Below are 23,596 nucleotides of genomic sequence, written 5' to 3' on the forward strand. Positions count from 1 at the left end.
ACAATCTCCTGTGGATGTCATAAATGTCTCTCTTGGGAAAACCCCTTTAAATCTTCTAACCCTATTTTCAAAATTCGTTAATTATGAGGGTTCTCGTATACAACCAAGCTCTGTATAACCGCACAGATTGTGAGTTACGTGTTACAATTGCTAGAAGGTCGGCAGGACTTAATTATATTGCCCCCTTTGTCGGCATGCTTAATAATTAAGTCTAAGGAATACTATTTACGTGAATCGATACAATTGAATGATACCAGCACTCATATCCTGTTACTAAATAACCCTTTATTTGTACATGGCAATAAACTGTTCCCTTATTAGAAATGGAGTAGAGATGGCTATTTCCAGGAGAGGTTATATCCATGCAATGCGCATGGTATTTTGTTCCTAAAATCCACAAGTCGTTAATTGATCCTCCAGGACGCCCCATTGTGGCAGGATGTGGGTTTCTTACCGCCCCTCTATCAGAATATTTACATATTTAGATTGGTATTTGCGCCCACTCCTCAAAAGAGTACCCTCTTATCCTTCAGATACTTCTATCTCATAACGCCTTTGTATTTGATGGCAAATGGTACCAACAATGTATGGGATAGGCAAGGAGTACACCGGTTGCCCCCACATACGCAAAAAAAATTTCTTCAGCAAATTTTGAGGCATTTGTATATTGCACTTCGAATATTTTCCTAGAACACCTACGTCTATGGACTAGATACATAAACGATATGTTAATTTGGTCTGGCACGGAGAAGGAATTCTCTGAATTCATATCTTATTTAAATAATATCAACATGCGATTTACATTCCGATTTGGAAGTCAAAGTATTGACTTGGACTTACACTACCGGTCAAAAGTTTAGGGTCACTTAGAAATTTCCTTATTTTTGAAAGAAAAGCACAGTTTTTTTCAATGAAGAGAACATTAAATTAATCAGAAATACACTCTATACATTGTTAATGTGCTAAATGACTATTCTAGCTGCAAACTATTTTTTTCTGGTTTTTAATGCAATATCTACATAGGTGTATAGAGGCCCATTTTCAGCAACCATCACTCCAGTGTTCTAATGGTACATTGTGTTTGCTAACTGTGTTAGAAGGCTAATGGATGATTTGAAAACCCTTGTGCAATTATGATAGCACCGCTGTAAACAGTTTTGCTGTTTAGAGGAGCTATAAAACTGACCTTCCTTTGAGCTAGTTGAGAATTACATTTGTGGGTTCGATTAAACTCTCAAAATGGCTAGAAAAAGAGTGTTTCATGTGAAACTCGACAGTCTATTCTTGTTCTTAGAAATGAAGGCTATTCCATGCGAGAAATTGCCAAGAAACTGAAGATTTCCTACAACGGTGTGTACTACTCCCTTCAGAGGACAGCACAAACAGGCTCTAACCAGAGTAGAAAGAGAAGTGGGAGGCCCCGCTGCACAACTGAGCAACAAGACAAGTAAATTAGAGTCTCTCTAGTTTGAGAAATAGACGCCTCACAGGTCCTCAACTGGCAGCTTCATTAAATAGTACCCGCAAAACGCCAGTGTCAACGTCTACAGTGAAGAGGCGACTCTGGGATGCTGGCCTTCAGGGCAGAGTGGCAAAGAAAAAGCCATATCTGAGACTGGCTAATAAAAAGAAAAGATTAATATGGGCAAAAGCACACAGACATTGGACAGAGGAAGATTGGAAAAAAGTGTTATGGACAGACGAATCGAAGTTTATGGGGATTGGATCACACAGAAGAACATTTGTGAGACCCGAACAACTGAAAAGATGCTGGAAGAGCGCCTGACGCCATCTGTCAAGCATGGTGGAGGTAATGTGATGGTCTGGGGTTGCTTTGGTGCTGGTAAAGTGGGAGATTTGTACAAGGTAAAAGGGATTTTGAATAAGGAAGGCTAGCACTCCATTTTGCAACGCCATGCCATACCCTGTGGACAGCGCTTGATTGGAGCCAATTTCATCCTACAACAGGACAATGACCCAAAGCACAACTCCAAATTATGCAAGAACTATTTAGGGAAGAAGCAGGCAGCTGGTATTCTATCTGTAATGGAGTGGCCAGCGCAGTCACCAGATCTCAACTTCATAGAGCTGTTGTGGGAGCAGCTTGACCGTATGGTACGCAAGAAGTGCCCATCAAGCCAATCCAACTTGTGGGAGGGCCTTCTGGAAGCATGGGGTGAAATTTCTCCCGATTACCTCAGCAAATGAACAGCTAGAATGCCAAAGGTCTGCAATGCTGTAATTGCTGCAAATGGAGCATTCTTTGAAGAAAGCAAAGTTTGAAGGAGAAAATTATTATTTGAAATAAAAATCATTATTTCTAACCTTGTCAATGTCTTGACTATATTTTCTAGTCATTTTGCAACTCATTTTATAAATATAAGTGTGAGCTTTCATGGAAAACACAAAATTGTCTGGGTGACCCCAAACTTTTGAACGGTAGTGTATGTGCTAGGGATGCACGGTGCATCGAAACTTTGATACTGTTTCGATACTGTGCATCCCTAAACGGTTCGATACCGCTATTTCCTGTATTTCGATACTTAGCTGCGCAGCCGCACAGCTCAGTATAGTAATACATGAATGTATGAGAGCGGGGCTGCGGCTGTGTAATTCAGCCACAGCCCCGCTCCTAAGTTCGCGGGGTCAGGATGATGCGATGCACTGAAGACAGAACATGGCGAGCGCTCTACAAAACACCCCCATGTTCTGTCGTCAGTGCCCGAACTGCCGCTCATTAGTGCAGCGCCGGTCGCATCACCTCATGCTGACCGCGCGCGCACTTCCTGTCAGGAGCGGGGCAATGGCTGTATTACACAGCCGCAGCCCCGCTCTATAACGGTGGAGATCAGAGAAACTTCTCATCTCTGCCGCTATTCCCCTGAATGCTGCGAGCACAGCTGACTGCAGCATTCAGGAGAAAATGAGAAGGGGGGATGCCCCTGGATCGCGTCACAGGGAATTCCTGTGACTCGATCGAGGGCCATACCATATATGGGCAGACAGCCCAGGGTCTATTGACGGACCCCAGGGCTGTCTTACCATATTTCATGTTGTTAGGACATACCCAAGAATGTCCTAACAACTGCCTGTGTGCTATCCGTCCACAGGCTAATGTACTGGCACATATCTGATATATGTCAGTACATTAAAGTTTAAAAATAAAGTAAAAACAAAGTATTGTTAAATTTAAAAAAAAAATACACATTCACCTTTTTTACAATAAACATTAAAATAAGTCTCAATACATAAAATATTAACACATTCAGTAAGGCCACGCACAACAATTTTTTTGCATCATTTATGATGTGTACGCTGTAAAAAAATGAAATAAACACGGCTTTCATTCACTTATTAATGTGAGGCGCGAGGTGCGATGAATTTACACTCCATGTTCCTCACATTAATAGTAATTAACCCCATCACGTACCTCGCACATTAACCCATTATGACTGAGAAACATGATGGGATTAATTACTATTAATGTGAGGTGCATTCAAAATTCATCACACGTCGCGCCTCACATCAGAAAACGCAAGAATTTTTTTTTTTATTACTGTTGGCAAAGTATCGAAATTGGTATCGAAATCGCAATACTAAACGAAGTATCGGTATCGAAGTCCAAATTCTGGTATCGTGACATCCCTAGTATGTGCATGAAGGGATATTGTAAACCTACTTCAACTAATTCAGTACACCGCTTTAAGAGTTACCATAAGTCCCATGTCAAAACAGCAGTTCCGTATGAGCAGTTTTTGCGACTGCCTCAATAGTTCGCCGTAGAGTTCTGTAAACACGCAGCAGACCTTAAGAATAGACTTACATAGGGGTTACCCTTTAGGAGTTAATAAAGCATTATGTAGAGCCAGATCTATAGATCGAAAGGATTTAATCTACGGTAAATTTAGACTGTTTAGGAAATCTGCTGTCATTTAAACACTGTCCGATGTCTGATACGATTAGACGCACTATACACCGCTATTGGCATATTATTGAGTGATATTGATTATATAACGTAGCAAAAAAAATCAACCGATCGTTTCATTTAAAAGGTCCATCAACTTGAGGGATGAATTAGTCAGTAGATTCGTCTCTAGTCTGGATACATGGTTTGACAGATCTCCATTACTTGGTAACTGTAGATGTGTCCGCTGTTCCTTCTGTGGGTTTGTTATCAGGGATAGGTGCATTAGAGAGGGTTCGGCTATCTTTGAAGTTAGTTTTCATTAAAGAGGCTCTGTCACCAGATTATAAGTGCCCTATCTCCTAAATAGTCTGATCGGCGCTGTAATATAGATAACGGCAATGGTTTTTTATTTAGAAAAACCATTTTTGAGCAAGTTATGAGCAATTTTAGATTTATGCTAATTAGTTTCTTAAAGACCAACTGGGCGTGTTTTTACTTTCGACCTTATAATCTGGTGACAGAGCCTCTAAGTGTCCTAGAGATTATGTAGTATACTGCATTAAATGTGCCTGTCACAGTTTTTTTTCCCATATAGGCAAAACCATTAGACCCATGTTTATTAGATTTAGGGAACACTGCAGATCACTAACCACGGAACATGGCTCCCCACTTTTGATCCAGCATATGAGAGAATGTCACGGAGGCGATGCTACTTGTATGACTTTTTCAGGATTAATGCGAGCTAAACCAAGTCATAATAAACATGAGAAATTGTTGAGATTGGAAACTATATATAAATTGCACAGTTTGATGCATTGGGCCCTATGGGGGTTAAATGATCAGAACGATTGGAATACTATGTGGACATAGTGAATATCATTGACGGTCTTGTTTCAATGTAATTGTCTGCTTTTCGAAACCATATTGTTACCTCTGCGTATGTGTTATATGTTATGTTTTAATGTTCACATGTGAAACTTTGCGGTCATGTGATCGCTATAAAAACACAAGTGACACATCATGGGAGGCACCAAGATGAAGCATCATGTGACGTGAAACAGCTGTCGTGACGGTCTTTTTGGAGCACGGTGTTTGCGTCCCTGTATCCTATGTGGGTTTATCATATAGGATTACAAAAATCAAGTGGTGAAAATCTGGATTTGGTGAGTGCTGTCTTCTTCTTTTTTTTTTTTTTTTTTTTTTTTCTTTCTGGTCATTGATTCTGTACCTTCCACTGACTTAATTTCTTTACTTCAGCCCCAACTTTCTCAGGCTGTCTTTCCAGACCACTCGGAGCTAGAGGGTATTGTCTTTAAGGAATGGAAGCACCGGGATAAGAAGTTTTCCCACTCTAAACGTCTTTTCTATCCCTTTCAAGATGGGTGCGTTGGTAGATTCTCCGGTTTCTCGCCTAGGCTACTACCTTGCCAATGGCGGATTCCACTTCATTCAAGGATCGCCATGTGGACTCTTTTGCTAAAACTACCTTTGAGGCCTTGGGCTTTGCCCTTCGTCCGATCTTTTCATCTATCTGGGTCAGCTGAGCAGTCACTGAATGGACTCACAATCTCCGTCATGGCCTGCTCTGTCATCTTCCGGAGGTATTAGTCTATCTATTTCACCTGATCCCTAAAGTATCCAAATATATCTGCGAAACTGCTCTTGACACGGCCTGCCTGGTGGCGGAGGCTTCCTCTGTCGCCAATGCTAGGAGCACCAGGCTCAAGGCGTTGTCTGCTGATTCAGCCTCCAAGCGCTCCCGGACTGCTCTACACTTTTCAGGGTTTCGTATCTCTAGGCCTAGGTTGGACAAGATTATCTCAGAAGCCATGGATGGTAAAAGCACCCATCTTCCTCAGTATAGAACTAAGCGCACTACCCCAGCCAAAAAGGCGGGTCTGTGTTTTCGCTCCTTTTGTGGTTTCTCGAACACTACTTCCTCCAGGCTGCAGACTCACCAGGATCAAAAGACTAAACCTTCCTTCAAGACCAGGCCCTCCTGCTGCCCCTGACCACCACCTGCAAAGTTTGGAAAGGCCACTTCCGTCTGAAGGTGCGCCCCCACTCGACCTGTCGGGTAGACTTCTGCACTTCAAGGACGTCTGTCTCTCACATTTCGGACGCCTGGGTACAGGTGATATCTATGGGATACAAAATTACAATAAATGCAGGGTTGGGGGACAGGGTTGCCTTTGACACTCTGAAAAGGTGCCCATTCTTCCAGAACGACTTTTTATTCAGTACGGGATTGGGGATTCGTTCCCTACACACTGCTGTGCTGACTACACTCCACCACTTCATGCGGGTGCTCGGAACCATGGTGGCCTCTATCAAGACTATTCCATTTGCGCAGTTCCACACATGTCCTTTACAGCAGGCGTTCCTCTCCTGGTGGGAGAGATCATTGCAATCTCTGGATCTGAAATTCCTCCTTCCCCTCTCGGTCAGTCGCTCGCTTCAGTGGTGGACCACTTCTCTAGACACTCCCTGGGGCGCTCCTTCCTCCAGCTGAACTAGCTGATTCTCCACGGATGCCAGCCTCAAGTGAAGATGGGGGGGGCATCTTTCAGGATCCCACGGCTCAGGGGCTGTGGTCTCCACAGGAATCTTCCTTTCCCCTCAACATTTTAAACTTGAGAGCGGTTTGTGTCTCATGCACTGGACTCTGTCTCTGTCCAGACACCTGGTGAGGGTTCAGGTGGACAATGCCATGGCCGTGGCTTATCTAAATCACCAGGGCGGCACTCGCAGTGCTGACTGAGTAATCCAGGATCCTGGTGTGGGCAGAAGCTCGTGTTCCGGCTCTAATCGGTTCACCTTCCAGGGGTCCGCAATTGGGTCGAAGACTTCCTCAGTCGTGAAATGGTGGGACCCGGGGAGTGGTCTCTTCACCAAGATGTCTTTGACCAGATTTGTCTCTGGTGGGGTCGTCTGGAATGTGGACTTGATGGCCTCCAGGTTCCCTGCTTCATGTCCCGAGTTCGGGATCCTGGGAACTGCGCGGTGGACGCTCTCTTGGCGTCCTGGTCGATTTCCGTCTACTGTATGTCTCTATCCTGCTGCAGCTTCTCAGATTTTTGAAGGCGGAGGGGTTTCCTGCCTGGTTGCCCTGGACTGTCGGTACGTGGACCTAGTGTCCCTGTTGACCGACGTCCCGTGTCACTTACCTCTGTCCCGACAGTCTCTTTCAGGGACCTCTCTTCCACCAGGATTTTAAGGTCCACCTCGTACATGGAAGGCAGACCCTGGTTGGTGTGAGGATCGCAAGCTTCCCCCATTGCGTTTTTTTCTCTTGTCCGGGAGTCTCTTTTTTTTTTTTTTTTTTTTTACAGAGAGGTTTGGATCTGTTTTTCCTCTCCGCTCCCTGAAGGGGCAGGTATCTGCCCTTTCCATTTTGTTTGCTCACCCGTTGGTATCTAAGGCTGACATTAAACTTTTATTTTTCAGGGGATGGTTAATGCGGTCCCCCACTTATAATCCTCAGATTTCCCCATGGGATCTGCATTTTGGTCTTGGATGTTTTGCAATAGTCTCCATTTGAACCTTTGGGGCGAGCTGTCAGTTTTTTTTTTTGTTCAATTTTGGAAGGTTTGTTTTTTTGTGGTTGTGGTAACCACCACCTGGAGTGTCTGAGTTGGCGGCTTTTCTGTCGTTCTCTGTTTCTGACTTCACCAAGACAAGGTGGTTCTCCGCACGGTGCCTGCTCAGCAGGCTACGCTGTTTTCGAAACTCCAGACCATAAAGTTAGGAATTGGCCCGGAGTCAGTGATAGCAGACAAAGCTAGAACGGGGTTTAGGGGGACCCGTTCTAGAGATGGGTGTGGGACCCGCATCTACCTGACATCTATCTGACATTTGACATATCCTGTGGATATGTCCTAAATGTCCGTTGTGGGAAAACCCCTTTAAGTCTCCAAAAAAGACAAATAAGTCACACCCGTCCTAGATGTGAAGGTTAACCGATTTTTGTTTTGCGTTCGGAGGTTATTCGTGGATTCACTTTGGTCAGTGGCTGCATTGCTGGAACAGGGAGAAGAGTACCTTTCTTCCTTCAACAATCCTGATGCATAACTCAATATTGCTATCACAAGGGTCCACCTTTTTGTTTCGCTGTCTGTTTTTAGCCTACTCTGTCTGTTTTCCTACGCTTTGGGCTTGATATGTCTCCAAGGGTCTTCATCAAGGTACTGGTGACTTGAATGGCGCTTCTCCACACCAGGGGACTCGGTTATCCCTTACCTGGACAACGTCTTGGTGAAGGCCCCACTCCAAGGAAGACAACCTTTTTCAGTTTCAACATCATCCTCTCGCGCTGGGACAAGACTGTTTTGATTTATACCAACTCTTTGGACTATACATGACCTCTGTGGCAAAACTTAGACAGACTGTATCGCAATAAATTTGTTACCTGTCCCAACACTGTTTTAGATCACCTGCACTGAGGCTCCTTGCTACTGATTTATCATAACTTATTGCTTTTACCAACACATGGATCTTTAAAGCCTTCGAATGCAGCTGGCCCTGAACGGGTTAAGATGGTGGCTGTATTATACGCGACCCCGTTCTTGCAATCAGTGTGGAGTCTGTATAATACTTAGACCTAGTAAGTCTGCTTGTTTAAAAAACGTTTTCCTCCCTTCTGGCACGGGGGTGGGGCTTATAGCGATTTCATGATTCTGGGCAAATCCAGCATCGTGCTGACTTGAGTTGGCGAATTAATCAAATTAATTTGATTAACCGTCCAGCCCGACAGCCAATTAAATCAATGTCAAAGGGATTTTACGACTCGTACAAACCTTTCTTTTGCCACCTTCTGGATCCACATTGCAAGATAATACGCTGAACTGGATGGACTTGTTTTATTTTTTCAGCCTTCAGGCCCTTTTGCACTGGGCAATTATCAGGCAGACAAGCGTTCATAGAACGCTCGTTCCCGATAATTGCCCTGTGTAAACAGTGCAGCGATGCGCAGATGAATGAGCAAACGCTAGTTCATCTGCTGATCGTATCGTTTAAAAAAAAAAAAAAAATCTGAAATATCATTGTCGGCAGTCTCCCTGTTTACACAGGGAGACGCGCTGCTGACATAACGCATGGGGACAAGTGATCGGAGTAACGACCGCTCGTCCCCATACATAGCTCCTTGTGACAGGAGCAATCTAGCGCCGATCAACGAGTTGTCTCATTGTTCGGCGCTTGTTGCATCGGACAAAATTGGCTGGTGTAATAGGGCCTTTACAAACTACTGCATGCAATCACTTACGCAGCATTGTTTCAATGCAATCTACTATATTAAAACGTTGCACGTCTTTTCCTATTGGTCAGTTTTTGTACACCAGCACCCCACTACTTATCGTCTGAGTCACCAGCCTTTGGTCTCTGCATTCAGATGCCCTTGGACACCAATACTACAGTAAGAGTGTTTGAAGTGCAATCTCCTTTAGCTGTGAGAAACTTTATAGAAGTGGCTGATTTTTGGTTCTTTCATCCACACATTTTCGAGTTTAAAAGAACTATGTATTTAGCTTGGTTTGTCATTTGAATGCATATTCTGTGTCCCTCATAAAATCCATACATTCTGTTAACTGAGGCCCTTTACACGAGCTAATCGTGCAAATAAGTGTTTGTACGATTGCTCCTGATCATTGCCCTGTGTAAACAGTGCAGCGATCAGCAGACAAACACTCGTTTATCAGCAGATTGCGTCTTTTAAGCTGCCATAAAAAGGCCGCTTGTCAGCAGCACATCTTCTCGTGTTAATATGGGATGTGTTGCTGACCAGATTCAAAGTTATGGGAACGAACGATCGTATTAACGATTGTTCATCCCCATATATTCCAACCGTTGCTCCATGCAAATTGAGCTAAACAGGCGCCGATCAATGTTCTTAATCATCGATCTGCACTCGTTGCCAGCCAAGGAATCTGGTGAGTTGAAAAACTATGCAACGCTTTTTACTGTTTCATTTCTTACGTTGTGTTTGATTCATAATTATTTTTATTTTTTTCTTGCGAAGGACGTTGCTATGGAAGTAGAAGAACCCAGTGTCCAAGAATCTAAACGTCATATGGCAGATCGTCAGAAGTCTGCGTCCAGGTATGATGCTACGCAGAAGTGAAATATCTTTTTCTTGTCTGGCAGCATATTTTTGTTTAAAAAATGACTGCCCATTTTTTATTCATTGAAGGGAATGTGTCGCTAGAGAAAATAATTATTATTATTTATTTTTTTTAGTTTAGCTGTTCGTATATAAATGATTACACATTGTTCTAGTTTTTTAAATTTTTTCAGGAAGTCAAGAAATATTATACATTAGATTCTAATTTATAACCTTTCCATGTGCTGGTCACTAGAGGGAGCAATTCCCAAAATTGCAGCATTGGCATGTGGTAAAGCAACCTCATTGCTTTATGCTGCAAAATTGGAGAAGACGCTCTAGTGTCCTCAAACAATCCCCCCTCCTTTATCCTGGCTAGTGCCAGGAGAAAGGAGGGGGTTGAATGTTCAAACCTCCTACACTGTGTGCCGCCATTTTTTGAGCGAATGCACAGTGTAGGAGGATTAGATACAGTGGTAATCAGACAGTATAACACAAACATAACTTACCTGCTCCTGCCGCTGTCGCCGCCTCTGCTCCCTCCCCTCCTAGTCTTTGCTTCTGAACATACGGACGGAAGCCGCGATCGGAAGTAGTCATCTTACTGTCTGGCCGCGGCTTCCGGTCCACATGAAAATAGCGCCGGATGACCTTCCTTTTGGACTGTGTGGGAGCGGCCAATCGCCGTTCCCACACAGACGGGCGTACGCTATAGTGAATGGAACGGCTCCTGTTCGCATTCTCTATGGTGATGTATATGCCATATTCCATGTCTGTATGTGTCGTTAATCAACACATACAGAGATGAAAAAAAACATGGCAGCCCCCCCATAGAGAAGTAAAAGAAAAAAGTACAACACAAATAAATAAAATGTATTTTTACTGACCTACTAAAAGCATTAATATATATATATATATATATATATATCAGACAAAAAATGGCGACAGCACCCTGCAACACTAATGCCACCTAAACCACTAAATATAAATAAATATGCACTAAAGCTAAATCTACTTACAAATAGGGAGGTTCTTAGTGCACATTTTGATCAAAAAGTGTTAGCCCACCTGCCATGACAAGGCGACCTCTGTAAGGTGGGAACCTACGCTGCACATACACCCAGAACTGGGACTAAGCCTACATATATACCTGGGGATGGTAGGATCCAGCATTGAACTGATTAAAATCACACAGGGCAGAATGGGAGGAGTGCAAGAACAACAAGTGGAGGCAGTCACTAACCCCACATATATGGATACCATAAACACAACAAAAAGTTGAACAGCACATTCCAACTAAATGATACAAAATGTATGCAGGTGCAAGAACATAAATATATATATATATATATATTTATATTTAAAAAAAATTCTAGTCATTAGTTTTATTTCTGTGTATATGTACACTTTAGGGATATCTATTCAAAGGATGATTTCTAACAAAAACCATGAGTGGCAAATATGCCGCAAGTGTTTAATGTCAAACTAGGAAACAAGGAGAAGAGCCATGTAACTATATTCTCTTTTGCATCTGACCCTAGTTTTAGCAAGTGTGGATATGTGACCCTGGAAGCAATCCAGCACAGACTACTGGGAGTCAAGATCACGTTACTACAATCCAGTGAAGCCTTGTTTGTGTTCATGGAAGAGAGATTTCAAAACTGGTGTACAGAAAAAGTGGAATAGTTGCACATGGCAACCTATTGGAGTCCACCTTCTCCGTTTTTTTTCCTCGAGACCCTTCGGAAATAAAAGTGGCAACCTGGTTGGTTGCCATGGACAACTACTCAGTTTCCTTTGCACTAGTTTTGATACATCTCCCCCACTGATCCTTTGCACAAAAATGCAAGGGTATTTGGCTAAATTCTAAATAGACTCATACGCGTAGATTTAAATTTCTGCCTATCAGTCCAAAATGTGCTGTAATTAAGAGGTGCTACTCCCAATGCCTTCTTTACATAGACTTTTGAAAGATACGCCAGTCTTAGTAAATGTGAGGCTGTGTCTGTAGAAGTGCACAAATCGGGTTAGGTTTTGCAGCCAACAGTATATTGTAGGGTCCCTGCAAATTTGGCGCAGCCGATTTTGGTTATTTAATGGAGTCTTTAATTCTTAGAATTGTAAAGCACATATTCCTCACTCAATACAGTAATGTATCAGACCAGTAAAAGAGAACCTTTCACCTGCCCATACATGTGCAGCACATAATGGGCAGGGCTGCACAAACACTGGGGCACTTTAAAAAAAAAAAAAAATTCCTACCCTCTTCCGTTATTTAGATATCGGTGCCATTATATATTTTTATTTTTTTTTCTACCCTCATCTGTTATTTAAAGTGCTCATGGGTTTGTGCAGCCCTTCCCATTACATGCTGCACTCAACTGCACATGTATGGGCAGGTGAAATGTTTGCATAGTCAATTTAGCCCATAGAGCATTAAAGACTACCAGAGTGGAGAACTGTGGCAAGTTTTTGATGCATAGTCTCACAAAGAAACCTAATTTCTTTGCACAACTGCATAAAAGTGTAGAGCATTAAAGCAAGGGAAAGGGTGGACACTGACTAAAATAGTCTCCTGCTCTTTTTGGATGCTGACCTGAATATTTTTTTTAATTTTTGTCTTTCCTTGTATATTCTTTGCTTAAAAATAATTGTGGCCAGGATATTTGCCCTGTACTATATATATATTTTTTTTTAGCATCTAGATTGCAACATTGTTACATTTGATGTAGTTAAAATGAGTTGAAACAGTATCCAAAGTAATAAGGATATATTTTTATTTTTGTCTGTAGATCACCCAAAAGACGACGATCCCGGTCTGGTTCTCGAACTCGTCGTTCTAGACATAGACGCTCACGTTCTCGGTCACGTGACAGACGGCGTGTCACTCCCAAATCTCGCTCACAAGAAAAGCGTGACCGTGAAAAGGAACGAGAGCGTAGAGTGAAAGGACTCCCCCTTATTAAATCTGATGCTGTCAGTGGTAAGTTTTTAGTGCTCCTTTTGGAAGTTATTGGTTGTGTAGTAAAGCTTAATTTAATGCAGCACCTGGAAATCAAACCATGCTAGAACAGTTTGATTTCCAGTGCACTTGGCTATAAATGGCTAATATTTATTTTATCGTGTCTTCTGCACGCATGGGTCTGCATTATTCTGTGCAAAACGTCTGACCGTAGGTTTCCTCTTGCTCATTTATTATCTCCTACTTCTGCTACTCATGCTTATTATATTTTTTTTCTCTTAGCGCCAATGTATTCCGCAGCGCTGTACAGAGGACCTTACTTGCTGTCCACATTGGGGCTCACAACCTAAATTCCCTATTGGTCAGACAAATCCTAGTTTTTGATTAGAAGGGGCCAGATTAAAGGAACTTTAGTGACCAAATACTGCTGTGACAAATTATCCATTATTTCTGTATGTCCTTTCCTTTAAAGAGAAGTTTGCATTTTAGTTCTTTAACCCCCTTTTTATGTTTTTGTTCTTTTCAGTTTGCAGTACTACACTGTGGGTTGGACAGCTGGACAAAAGAACTTCCCAACAAGATGTTGGCAGTCTCTTGGAAGAGTTTGGACCTATTGAATCAATCAATGTAAGTGCTTATGTTAAACAATGCTGCTATGTTTAATTTTCTATAAATTAAAGTGGTTTTCCACCTTCGGACAACTGATGACCTATCCACCGGATAGGTCATCACTATATCATTGGTGCGCGTCTGACACCAGGTAAGCCACTCTGGTGGACTGCGGGCACCAGATCTTGTGGCACATAATGCTATGTAAGGAGCCCGGGAGAAGTTTGCTCCGTACATAGCATAGCGGCTGTGCTGCAGAACTGCAGGTCCGCTCCTATTCACTTGAATAGGGGCAGAGCTGCGGTACTGCAGCTTGGCTGCTATTCCATGGCCGGAGCCAAGTGCTACCGGCATGTACCTCCCAGTGCATGGATGTCTCGGACCAGCTGATCTGTGTGGGGCCCAGGTGTCGGACGCCCACAGGTCATGTACTGATGACCTATCCAGTGGCTAGGTCATCTGTTGTCAGAAGGTGGAAAAACCCCTTTAAGCTTATTTGCAGTAAGATTCTCTGTCGTAAGCGGAGGCATTGAAGAATATATAATTGCAGCAATAAATAATTTTTAAAACTTTATCTGCAGATGATTCCTCCACGAGGCTGTGCTTACATAGTTATGGTACAGAGATTAGATGCATATCGTGCTTTACAAAAACTGAGCAGAGGAAACTTCAAAGTCAACCAGAAGGCAATAAAGGTATGTGCAGCGCTGCCCACTTTAATTCAAAGTAACCATTTTTATGCTTTATTGAACACTTATTTTTCATAGTGCAACAAACCATGTTACTGAACTATTCTTGTCTATAGTGATCTGCATGTTCAAAGTTAAGGGGGTCTTCCCATGAAGGACATTTATGACCTGTCCATAGGATAGGACATATGTCAGGTAGTTGCAGCTCCGACCACTGAGACCCGCGCTTATCTCTAGAACGGGGCCCCTTAAACCCTGTTCCAGCTTTTTGTGCTCATGCTGCCTCCCGGCTACTTACTAATTACATGGTCGGGAGTTATGGAAACTGCGTAGCTCGCATGCTACGCTGCTTCCATAACTGCCATTCACTACAATGGGAGTTTTGGAAACAGCGTAGCAAAGCAAGTAACTCCCGACCATGTAATCAGGAAGTGGCTGTGAGTTGTCGTGAGCGCAAAAAAGCTAGAACGGGATTTAGGGGGCCCTATTCTAGAGAGTTGCATGGCCCAGGGGTGGGACTTGTGTCTGTGACATTTGACACTTCCTATGGATATGTCATAAATGTCCTTCATGGGTAAGCACCTTTGTCTTTCTTCTCATACTTTTATAATCCACACCTGTTTTTTGGCTAACAAATGCATACTAAAAACCAAGTCTGCAGTTTTTCAAAAAGCCTTGTAGCGTGTCTGTCTGCATTTTGGTTTCCTTTTTAAAGGGTCATAATTTCAAAACTTTTGAGCTGTGTACAGACACTAGTAAATACAGAAGTATACAGCATGTAAACAGGTCTCTGAGGTTGTGGGATACATCGTTCAACAGAGCAATTTTACCCCTCCATTCTAGCAATCAAGGTGGCTCTCAGCACCTGGACCCCCAGAAATCAAAACCTTACATGTCCGTGTCATAGAATTTTATTACGTTAATAATTGTAACTTTATAAATGAGAAAAAGCCTTTAAAAAGCTCTAATATGAAAGAACTCCTGCCATTCATATATAAGGTTGTAAATCTGTTGCAATTAGTGCTGTGCAGTGAAATAACTATACATTTTATTTGCAATGCTGTGCTGGGACGGTGAGCCGCACGCTGCCGAGATCACGCCCCCATGCGGTGGCGAATGGCTTGTACGATTGATGGGAAAATCGTTCGTGGTTTTGGCCACATGCAGTTTTTTGCTAATGTATTCTGACCCTGAATCTAACAATTCGTTAAGATCGAAATATTAACTAGGACGTTTGAAGATATTTATTACTTCCATGCAGGTAATTAATAACTTAAGTGTAGGTGTACATCTCAATTTATTATTTTGCTTGATTTGTATTTTAGATCGCATGGGCATTGAACAAAGGAATTAAAGCAGAGTTTAAGCAGTACTGGGATGTTGAAATAGGGGTTACCTACATACCATGGAATAAAGTCAAGCCTGAGGATCTTGAGGCACTTTGTGAAGGTGGAATGTTGGACAATGATACTCTTTGTGCAGGTAAATTACGTATCCATTAATAAATGCATTTGAATATTTTGTTTTTATTTTGAGTTAATTTCTTGTCTTGTTTTTTTTTCTCAAGAGTGGAAAGCTTTTATTAAAAAGCCAGAGAGTACAGATGCATCTCAAAATGGGGCAACTGATAGTTCACAGTCTGAAAATATTTCATCTGTACCTCAACCTGTACCTCTGCTGTCTCTCCAGATTCGTCAACCAATGCCACCAGTGGTGAGTGTTCATTTCAGAAATCTGTGTGTTTTGGAAAGCATTTGCTAGCAGCAGTGATGCATGTGACTTCAACTCAGGCTGCTTCCACACGGCAGTATATTGGTCTATTTTAATTTGTAATTGTAAGCCAAAACCAGGAGTGGAACCTACACAGAGAAAAGGTATAATGGAAAGATGTGTGCCTCCTTTTGTGTGTTAGACCCGCTCCTGGTTTTGGCTCAGAAATACAGATGCATAAAACTGGCCAATACTGTGGAAGTGTCCAAAGGCCTAGTTAATACAGAGTTTGTCATTCAGACCAAATGTGCCTCAAACTTTCCTTCCAGATTTTTTTAAGCAGATTTTAAATAAACGACCTCTGCTTCCTATTGATATCAATAGGGGAGATTTAGGGTTTGTTCTTTTTTTATGCGCTGACTCTGACACTGTTTCTGCATCAAAATCCGCGCCGAAATACTGTTAAGTGGGCCTTATGAGTAGGGTTAATTACTCTGTAGAATTAAAAAATGTTTTATATTGCAAGGCTTTCCCATTGTCTTCAGTGGTGGATAGCAGAAGTGGACATATAGTGTACCTCCAAAGGAGTATTTCCAATCTTTTGACATATATACATCTATCACAATGGGGGTCCTCTTACCCTGTCCCAGCCCAGTTAAATGGGTTTTCTGACTTATTCAAAAAAGTGGCAGGGGTAGGAGGGATGCATTAAAAAAACAAAAAAAAAAAAACACAGCTGTTACTCAACGTCACAGATCTCTGGTGTTTCAGCGTCACTTGTCCTCTCCCCTGCTGTTTATGACTTGGCTGCAGCAATCATATGCACAGGGTCGCTGAAGCCAGTGATTGGATGCAACGATCACGAGGGTATACGAGCACGTCATCCCTGCACCAATGTCCATAAACGGCGGCAGGGTGGAACGTCAGGGGGATCTGAGATGAGCAATGTTTTTGTTTTTTTTAATGTATCCCTCCTACCTTTTTTGGAAATAAAAGCAAAAGCACGGCGCCACATGGTGCAGATCAATGGGATTAGGCAAGCTGGGGGTGGTAAAATACCATGCTCACCTAATAACAGAAGGTTAGAATGTAAAGATAATTCACAGGTGCTGCTGCCCAGATCCAGACTGGTTGACCAGAAGGTCACCGCTTGACGAAGTGATTGAAACAATGGGAAAGAGAGGATCTTCGCGAGGCGCTGCTGCTGCGTGGTTCAGTCAAATAGGAAGAGTTGTAGATTAAGTAATATAGAAATCTATAAATCTGTTTATTCAAACAATAGTGGCTACGTGTTTCAACACTGTACCATTTCCTGAGGAAGACACTGGTACAGTGTTGAAACGCGTAGCCACTATTTGAATAAACAGATTTATATATTTCTATATTACTTAGTCTACAACTCTTCCTATTTGACTGAACCACGCAGCAGCGCTCTTTCCCATTGTTTCAATCACTCCTACCTTTTTTGGTAATTATTTTATTTATTTTTAACTCCGAAAACCCATTTAAGTGGGCTCGATGGGGAGGTGGCTGGAATTGCGGAAACAGCTGAGCTTGCTATGCAACGCTATAGTCATTACTTCCAAGAAGTGAATGGGGGAAACGCAAACCGCGTAGCGAGTGATCTCTTCTATTCCCGTAAGCCCAGCCACCTCTCTAAGGCCCTCCTGGGATGTGGCAGCCGCCTCATAAGGCTGAGTTGGGGGACCCCTGTTCTCGAGAGGTGTGGGTCCAAAATCCTGTAGATATGACATAAATGTCTGATGGGAATACCACTGTATCGAAAAAGTCATGACATTTGACAAATATAAGGGCTAGATCTTAGATCGTATTAAAGGGAATGTGTTGCCAGCAAAACATGTTATGTTTTTTTTTAGTTAAACAATTAGTGTGTAGGTGATTAAACATTGTTCTAATTTTTTTAATTTTTTTCACGAGTCAGGAAATATAAATTGGATTCAATTTATAATATTTCCCAGCACTGGTCACTAGATAAAGCACTTCCCAAAATTGCAGCATTGCATGTGGTAAAGCAACCACATTGCTTTATGCTGCAAAATTGGGAAAAAATCCCTCGCTCTAGTGAGCTCTCAGAATCCCCCCCCTCCTTTATCCTGGCTAGTGCCGGGAGAAACGAGGGGTTTGAACGGTCTAACCTCCTACACTGTGTGTCGCCATTTTTTGAGCTAACACACAGTGTAGTAGGTTTACATACACTAGTAAAACACACTGAAACACGAACATACATAGAAATCACTTACCTGCTCCAGTCGCCGCCGCTCCGTCTGCTGCCGCTGCTCCATGTGCACAAGTCCGGAAGCCGCGACCGGAAGTAGTAATCTTACTGCCCGGCCGCGACTTCCGGTCCACAGGAAAATGGCGCCGGACAGCGCGCATTTCAAATCTGACTGTGTGGGAGCGGCGCACGCGCCGTTCCCACACACACGGCGTACATCAAAGTGGATGGAACGGGCCCCGTTCGCAGTCCCTATGGGACTGGAGCTGCCGTATTCCATGTCTGTATGTGTCGTTAATCGACACATACAGAAATGGAAAAAAAAATGGCAGCCCCCATAGGGAAGAAAAAGTGTAAAAATAGAAAAAAGTAACACACAAACACACAAATAAATATAAACGTTTTTAATAAAACCCTAACATAAAACTGATATTAAAAAAAATAATTTGGTGACACTGTTCCTTTAAAGTGTGATACCTAGACTTTTGTACATTCTGTCACTTCTTACCAATGAGATATTTAAGGTGTTTTGTGCATCTCCGGCTCTGTTTGGTTAGACTTTTAGTCACAAACATACATTATGCGTTTTTCTTTTTTTGTTTCTATTTTTTTTTATTTATTTTTTTACAAAACATTGCTATGATGCAAAATTCCACGAGGACGCCCATTCCTCGTTGGTCATTGGGAGACACCGCACCATGGGTACATTCTGTGCCACTTTATTCTTATACTAGGTAGGAAAGTGTTTGCTCCGCCCAGACAGGCCGGTTCCTTCCCACAGATACTGGTTAATCAGTTTCAGGTCTGCTGCACTTTATTTTAGTTTTTTTTTTTTTTTTCTCTTCAGGGCAGTAGTCAACCCGGGTTAACTCCCTGAGGGTGCGAAGAAACTGGGCAGTCCTCTGCCTAATTTCTTCTGCCACTGGTGGCATACCGATAACCCATCTATATGTGGGAGGTTATCGAAGTAACCGTGTGCGTACGTGGCCACCACCTGACTGGGCATTGTCATTGACTGGGCTTCTTTCACTGCACAATCACACTGTGCTGTGGATCATGCTGGGCTGGAACAATGAGAAGTGTATGATGCTGATTGGTCACCATCATACACTTCTCTGTACAACGCCCACTTGGTCAAAAGTTGGTCTTTAAGAAACTAATTAGCATAAATCTAAAATTGCTCAGAACTTGCTCAAAAATGATCTTTTTTCAAAATAAAAACCACTGTTCTCTACATCTACAGCGCCAATCAGATTATGTAGGAGATAGGGCACATATAATGTGGTGACAGAGCCTCTTTAAAGGGAATGTGTTGCCAGAAAAACATGTTTTTTTTTAAAAAATTAAACATTTAGTGTGTGGGTGGTTAAACATTGTTCAAATTTTTTTTATTTTTTTGCACGAGTCCAGGAAATATTATAAATTATTTCTAATTTATAATACTACCCATTTTTGGTCACTAGATGGAGCTGTTCCCAAAATTGCAGCATTGCAACATTGGGTTAAAAGCCCTCGCTCTAGTGAGCTCTCAGCATCCCCCCCTCCTTTATCCTGGCTAGTGCCGGGATAAACGAGGGGTTTGAACGGTGTAACCTCCTACACTGTGTCGCCATTTTTTGAGCTAACCCACAGTGTAGTAGGTTTACATACAGTAGTAAACACACACAAACACGAACATACATTGAAATCCCTTACCTTCTCCTGCCGCCGCGGCTCCCTCCGGCCCGTCCGCTCCGTTTGCTGCCGCTGGTGAAAGTGCACAAATCCGGAAGCCGCGACCGGAAGTAGTAATATTACTGTCCGGCCGCGACTTCAGGTCCACAGGAAAATGGTGCCGGACGGCGCCAATTTCGAATAGGACTGTGTGGGAGCGGCGCATGCGCAGTTCCCACACAGTCGCCATACACTGCAGTCAATGGGACGGGAGCCGTTCGCAGTCCCTATGGGACTGTGGCTGCCGTATTCCATGTCTGTATGTGTCGTTAATCGACACAGACAGAAATGGAACAAAAAATGGCAGCCCCCATAGGGAAGAAAAAGTGTAAAAATAAGAAAAAGTAAAACACAAACACACAAATTAATATAAACGTTTTTAATAAAGCACTAACATCTTTAACATATAAAAAAATAATTTGTGATGACACTGTTCCTTTAAGGAAGACCCTCACAGGCCTTGCTTTTGCTGGGAATGGACTCTTTGGCAAGCTTCTAAAGGAAATTAACTCTGAGACGACAGGTGTCAAGTGTTACATACTGCAGCAGAACCATCCTCAATGCCAACAGTCTTCTCAATGTTCTCAGATCTTGTTCCTTTCGTAACTTCTCTCATTGGTCAGAGTAGAGGACTATCCTTTACACGGAATCTTAAAGTCCTTTCTTCAAACCTAGGTCCTCTGGCATGACCACCCTAGGCACCAGAGGCCCTCCACTTCCAAAACCTCTTCCTCCTCAAGGTGTCTCCCCTCTTGAGCCTTCCTCTCAGGCGATATGGCTTGCTCAAATAAACTACGCTTGGGTTCAAGACGTGGTGTTGATAGGATGCCAGATAGTTGTTTTGTTTTTTCCCTGTCCACTCACTTTTCAGGAATTGATCATGGACCGGAAGAAATTTAATTTCTTTCTAAGAGTTCGAAGGTCCCTGTGCTCAGTGGTAGCCTCATTGAAACAGCATGAGTACATTGCCTCCATTATCTTCCACAATGCTTACTTCCACATACCTTTCGCAAGGGCCCACCAGCGTTTCCTTCCATTCGCTGTCAGTTCTCAACACACTCCTACTCGGACTCTCCACTGTTCCCTTGGTCTTCACCAAGGTCCTGACGACTCTTTTGGTGCTGCTCTGCACTAGGGGGGCTGCTATTAACCCTTACCCGTTCAACCTCGTAGTGAAGAATCACTCCAGAGAAGACAATTTTTCAATTCTCAGGATCACTCTGGACACCTTGAAGAGGTTCGGGTGGATAATCATTCCTCTCTGGTGCCAGCCCAGTGCATGGACTTTGTGGGAATTATTTTTGACACTAGGATAGGATGTGTTTCTCCTCCAGGTGGACCAGATAAGTGCCACGTAAGGCAGGGTGGCTCTGCCGGAGCTCTCACTTTGAATTTGCTTCTGCATACAGGTGTTTGGCGAGATGGTGTCAACCTTCAAGGCCATTCCCAATGCCCAATTTCACACGAGTGCCTTTCCAGAGGGGGAACATTGCATGCTGTGACAAGGCTCAGGATTCTCTGGACAAGTCTAACCTTCTGCTCCCACAAGTTAGACAGTAGTTGCTCTGGTGGGAAACCCTGCTTCCCCTGCCAACTTTGAAGGGACAGTATTTCCTGCTCTCGTAACTGATGCCAGCGTCTCCAGTTGGGGGGGGGGGGGTTCGGTTTTCACAGGGTTCAGGGCAAACCTGTTTTTAAAGAGGATAAATCTTCTGGGCTTGAGGGCCATCTACCTTGCCCTCTCCCATTGGACTCCAATTCCCCAGGATTGTGCTGTCGGGGTCCAGATCAACAACTCCATGGTGGTTGCCTTTCAACCATTAAGGCGGCAACATGAGTCTCCCCTCCGATACTCCACTGGGCAGGGAAACCTGTCCCAGCCCGGTTTGCGGTCCACGTCTTGGGAGTGAACTGAGCTACAAAATTCCTCAGTTGGGATAAGCTGGATTTGGCGAAAGGTTCGCTTCATCTGGAGATTTCCCTCCAGATCTGCCGGAAGTAGGGCTCTCCATCTTGTCTCAACAATAAAGTTTCATCCCACCTGGCCAGGGCTTGAATCCCAGGCTGACGCCCTGTTCTCTTCCTAGGAAGGTTTCTCTTCTGTATCTCTTCCCTCTCCTTGTGCTACTTCCCAAAGCTCTCAAGCGGGTCAAGGCGGAGAGCACTTCAGAGGTCTTGACTGCCCGAAACTGGTCTAGTACTCCGACCTTGTGAATCTAGTCGCGGACAACTCATGGTGCCTTCCGCTGCGGCACAACTGTCTATTTCAAGGTCTCCTGTTCCACCCCACTTTACCTCCACTTAATTTCAATAGTGTGGCTGTTGAAGCTGAGGTTTTGAGATCCAGCTTTCTTTTTTTGAACCTGTCATCCTACAGATGTTTAACCCCTTAAAGGGATCCGGTCATCAACAGCTTACCTGTTAAACTCACTTGACCCCTCAATGGCCGCAGCTGTCCAGAGTTCATTCCTGTTCTCTTCTTTCCTGAAGTCCTCCTCTGTCAGTAAATATAGTCGTTTAAACTTTTCCCGCCTTTTATGGTAATTATTTTTCCCTCTGGGATGCAGCTTCTTAAAGAGGCTCTGTCACCAGATTTTGCAACCCTGATCTGCTATTGCAGCAGATAGGCGCTGCAATGTAGATTACAGTAACGTTTTTATTTTTAAAAAACGAGCATTTTTGGCCAAGTTATGACCATTTTTGTATTTATGCAAATGAGGCTTGCAAAAGTCCAAGTGGGCGTGTATTATGTGCGTACATCGGGGCGTTTTTACTACTTTTACTAGCTGGGCGTTCTGACGAGAAGTATCATCCACTTCTCTTCAGAACGCCCAGCTTCTGGCAGATATGATTATTTTCTGCTCATTTGCATACGGCGTGGGACCACTGAAAAACGAAATACTAAAGCTACAGAGCTTACTTAGAACATATTTATAGCTTGGATGACAATGATTTTTCACCCACTTTCACCAGGTATTGCTGGCTTTATAGCTAAAATGCTGGTGACAGGATCCCTTTAATGACCAGCCTATTTTAAACCTTAATGACTAAGGTATTACGTTTTTTCCATAGTCTCATTCAAAGAGCTATAACTTTTTTATTTTTGCGTCGACATAGCTGTATGAGGTTTTGCTTTTTGCGGGACAAGTTGTATTTTTTAATGGCACCATTTTGAGGTACATATTTATGAATTAACTTTTTTTGGGGGGGGATAGATAAAAAACTAATTTCGTCACTCTTTTTCGCATCCTAAATCTACGCTGTTCAGCGTGTTGTATAAATAACACTAACTTTATTCAGCGGGTTGTTAAGATTGCAACGATACCAAATTTGTATAGATTTTGTATGTTTTATTACTTTTACACAGTAAACGGTTTTTTTTTTTGTTTTTTTTTTGTCTCCATGTTTGAAGAGCCATAACTTTTATTTTTTTTTTTTTATTCCGCCGATGCAGTTTTATGGGTTTTTTTTTAATTTATTTTTTATTTTTTTGCTGGAAGACTTATAGTTTTTATTGGTACCATTTTGGAGTAGATGCGACTTTTTGATCACTTTTTAAGTCAGGATTCCCAGAAAACCGTAATCGTTCCATAGTTTTTTATTTGTTTTTTTTTACGGCGTTCACCGCACGGTTTAAATGTAATAGCTTATTAGTCGTGGTCGTTACAGATGC

General features: G+C 42.8%; 1 protein-coding gene across 1 annotated transcript in view; it reads left to right on the forward strand.

Moving 5' to 3' along the window:
* The window catches only part of SCAF4 (SR-related CTD associated factor 4), a 176,884-nt gene that overhangs the window by 91,884 nt on the left and 61,404 nt on the right, over positions 1-23,596 (forward strand). Inside the window, exons 11-16 of the mRNA XM_075854538.1 lie at positions 9,924-10,003; positions 12,797-12,987; positions 13,493-13,593; positions 14,157-14,270; positions 15,590-15,746; positions 15,832-15,977. Coding sequence (XP_075710653.1) covers positions 9,924-10,003; positions 12,797-12,987; positions 13,493-13,593; positions 14,157-14,270; positions 15,590-15,746; positions 15,832-15,977 — 789 coding nt within the window. The remainder of the gene's footprint in view (positions 1-9,923; positions 10,004-12,796; positions 12,988-13,492; positions 13,594-14,156; positions 14,271-15,589; positions 15,747-15,831; positions 15,978-23,596) is intronic.

The sequence above is a fragment of the Rhinoderma darwinii genome, chromosome 2 (genome assembly GCF_050947455.1).
Source record: "Rhinoderma darwinii isolate aRhiDar2 chromosome 2, aRhiDar2.hap1, whole genome shotgun sequence".
Classification (NCBI taxonomy): domain Eukaryota; kingdom Metazoa; phylum Chordata; class Amphibia; order Anura; family Rhinodermatidae; genus Rhinoderma; species Rhinoderma darwinii.